Source organism: Capsicum annuum, chromosome 12, assembly GCF_002878395.1.
Source record: "Capsicum annuum cultivar UCD-10X-F1 chromosome 12, UCD10Xv1.1, whole genome shotgun sequence".
NCBI lineage: Eukaryota > Viridiplantae > Streptophyta > Magnoliopsida > Solanales > Solanaceae > Capsicum > Capsicum annuum.
In genome coordinates this window covers 37,165,245-37,169,017 of record NC_061122.1, presented here as the reverse complement: position 1 = coordinate 37,169,017, position 3,773 = coordinate 37,165,245, and the positions used below count along the sequence as shown (strand labels likewise).

The window sequence follows — 3,773 nt, the reverse complement described above, 5'->3', positions numbered from 1 at the left end:
TAAACGTTGAGTAATTGCCAAAAAAAAGGACTTTTGACATACATTTTCAGGTTATATATGATTATAATTTTTAAGAAAAAATTTTAAAATATGAGAAAAAAGAAAAATGAGAATGGAGAACATTGAGAGATGCACATTAGCAACCTCCAATTAACTATAAAAAAGGGAGAAAACTTAAATATTAGACGAAATTCTCATTTTATAATAATAATAATAATAATAATAATAATAATAATAATAATAATAATAATGTAAAAAAAGAAAAAATAAATAGTATTCTTGTTCTTAGAAAGCTGTCCTATCATTTTCTTTTGAGTTTGTTGGTTCTATTATTATATTAATAACGTTGTATAATTGTATGAACGTTGGAAATTCATTAGGGCATTTTATTAACGTTATAATTGTTGAAATTTAATGTGGATTAATGGAACGAGAAGTGAGAATTCATTAGGACATTGAATGCTATATTATAGACTTTAATTAATTCATAGGTAATTAGTAGCAGTAATTAATTAAAAAATGTAATAAAATCAAGAAAACTGCTCAAAAAAAGGAGAAAAAAGATAAATTCAAATGGAGATTATTGAGAGATGCCACATCAGCCTCTTTTATTATTATATATAGATTGAGAAGAAAAAATTTTAAAATTCTAAAAAAAAAAGAAGAAGATAAATCCTAGTGGTACAATGTGTTTAATGTACAACATGATTATTATCTCATGTTATTAATTATTCCACTTCCTCACATTATTTATCACACTTTTTATCATCAATTCTACAATCAATACAAGAAGAGTGAACACGGAAACCACCAAACTTCTCAACAGACCAAGAACAACAAAATGAATAAAAATTAAAGCGAGAGACGTGACATATTACCTGCTTTGGCTGCCATTCTACCACTAATAGTTGTCACTATTATGTGGCATGTTTCAGTACCATTACCGTTACAATTACTGCTTCCATGTCCTACAAATAAATATTTTAAATTTGATGAACAAAGTTGAAAAAGGAGAATGAAATCATAACAAAAAGGAAAAAGGATCCAATTGTACAAACACAAAATCAAAAAGCCTATGCTCTTCAATATGCAGACCTTATCATCCCTGATTCTAATGTCATTCATCTCATCAGGCAACCTATCTACCCAGCATTATGGCCACTGGATTCTCTCAAATCCGACATAGGTGCTTAGCCAGCGGTAGTCATTTCAAGATAAAGACCTGCTTGTTAGTTATCACCTCAGAAGGTCATTCATCTGACACAACATTACAATAAATCATAAAAAAAAAGTGTGATAAATAAGGTGAGAAAGCAGAAGAGTTTAATAACATGAGATACTAACCATGTTATACATTAAATACGTTATATGCAATTTCTAATAATATAGATATTAATGGAGGATTTTTATTAATTTTAAACAATTTGTTAAATCATTATTTTAACAATATGTAACCTGCAAAAAGAGGGAAAGATTATATCTTCTGATCAATATCCAAAGTTTGCATTATCATGTAAACATAGAAAAAATTAATGTGTCAGCTAGACAATTTATCGCTACTCAAAGGCTAAATGTGACAAGTAAATCAAAAATAAAATATGCCATCAAACTACTAAATATATCAAGAAGGAGATTTAAACCACACATTCATTTACATATGACAATAGATATATCTGGAAAAGAGAATTTCAAACAGAAAGAAGATAAATAAAAAATAATGGGACGAAAACAACTTAGTCTAGACTTACATATAGAATATCTTAAAGGATGTGGTGAGATTATAGGTGAAGATTATTAATGCGGAAGCTGAAAGATTAAAACAGTCAATAATACAAAAGAAATTGCTATAAATATAAAATGTTAAAGGCTCTGAAAGAAGTTACATTGAAAAAGAATAAGTGAACAATTGTGATTAGAAACGTTTTGGATAGTAACAAAGGAGAATATGAATGCCCACTACAACCTTAATCATAATACAATATTTAGTATGAAGTAATTAAGTGTTGACACTTTATAATATAGACATTAATGGAGGATTTTTTTATTTATTTTGAATAATTTGTTAAGCTAAAAATAGGAGAAAATAGTTCAAAAAAATCACAAAAAAGATAAATGGCATTGGAGACCTCTAAGGTATTCCACATAAGATGGGACTAAACTCTCCTTTATATATATGCGCGATCATAAAATATTTATTAAATTTATGAAAGATCTTTAATATTACATGAACATTAAAAGTAATGAAACATATATTTTTTAAGAACTAAAAAACATTGAAATATATATTTTTCTTGAGCCGGGGATCTACCGAAAACAACCTACATAACAAATATCATATTAAACCTATATATATCATTTCTCATTTGAACTCTAGCAAGAACACATCATAGATTTTCATTTCAAAAAGAGAATTTAAACACTGTTTTTTTTTCGACAAAAGAATTTCATTAAATCTTTTTATAATGAGATTTCCTGACATCCCAATATTATGTCTACATAGTCACATTAGTCTTATTTAAGATCAAAAGATTAGGAGATGATCAAGGACAAGAAATTTAACATCTCCATAAAATTTCAAAATGCAACTGATCTAGACCCTTTTAGTAACAACATCATGCATGACATCGACGAGGAACTGTCCGAGAACTAAGACCTGTCATGCTAATTCTCCCATCGGATGTCATGTAAGTATGATACTCCCTAGTCACGAAGAAAACTTGCTCGGCATTCGATCCCGTGAAAATAAACATTCCAATTTGCTTGATGTTGTAACTCCAATCTCCTGGTGTACCTCAAGCTTGCATGTCATCAAAGAGTTTCTGGCGCGTGCTAATAATTCGGTCAGTTATTGCTTTCAGCTCAACTGTCCATTCATCGTACATTTGTCTATCCTTGAGTATAGTAGCAACAATAGATGCACCATGAATCGGTGGATTTGAGTACATTGTCCTTGTAACCAGCTTTAGCTGGCTTTCGACCTTGCTTGCAACATCACTATCTTTGCAAACAATGCTAAAGGCACCAACACACTCTCCATAAAGTCCCAACAATTACAGAACGTACAGTGGTCACCCTATCTCTTGAATGGAACGACTGTCAGCACCAAATATAAGCTTTACACTCAATTTGTTAAAATCCGCTAGTCCAGTAATTGCGAGATATTCCTTCACTTGAGACGTGTCATGGACAAGCATTTGTTCAGCTCGTCTCACCACATTAAGAACAAAGGGCTTTCCTTCCTTAGTTTGATATGTGCCAACCCCCCAATTCACTTTCAGTAGGCTGGTATTTTTGTTATAAGCAACTGTTACCCATAAGATGGGATCTTCAGGAGCGCGAACAACATAGGCAAAAACAGAATTGGAGGAATCTGCCATTGGAAAATGATAATTAAATATCCTTGGGTTTTCAGAGACGTTCGTTCTAAGATGTGATTTTAGAGGAATTTATGAAGGTGAGATCAGTACATCCTCTTTTCTCATTGATAAAAAGTGTGAAATATTCGTTGGGATTGCGTGCAACGCGCTATCTGTAACACTATGACACAATGGGCAGTTCAAAACAGAAATTTAAACACTGGAATATTTTAATGGAAGAACACAACTAAAAAATGTTAAATAAGTACCTAAAATGGAGTTTTTGAAGCTTATGATGAGGCAGTCATTTGAGAGGATAAATCCAAGCCACCTTTTATTCTTTCGTCACCATGACAGGATTTGTGAACTCCAATGACAATAAATTGTTCATCTCAAAAAGGGTGACAAGCAATTGTT

At 30.9% G+C, this 3,773-nt stretch overlaps 1 protein-coding gene across 1 annotated transcript; it reads right to left on the bottom strand.

Moving 5' to 3' along the window:
* Positions 1-2,792: 2,792 nt before the first annotated feature.
* Positions 2,793-3,377, bottom strand: LOC107849300 (aspartate aminotransferase, cytoplasmic-like). Its single transcript, XM_016693913.2, has 2 exons — positions 3,073-3,377; positions 2,793-3,012 (listed from the first exon to the last, which is right to left on the bottom strand). Exons 1-2 carry the CDS (start codon positions 3,375-3,377, stop codon positions 2,793-2,795), a joined length of 525 nt encoding a protein of 174 aa, XP_016549399.1.
* Positions 3,378-3,773: the final 396 nt, after the last annotated feature.

Coding starts and splice junctions, on each gene's coding strand:
- LOC107849300 (XM_016693913.2), bottom strand. CDS start 3,377: ATGGCAGATTCCTCCAATTCTGTTTTTGCCTATGTTGTTCGCGCTCCT. Junction 3,013..3,072: donor CGTTCCATTCAAGAGATAGG/GTGACCACTGTA, acceptor TGGTGCCTTTAG/CATTGTTTGCAAAGATAGTG.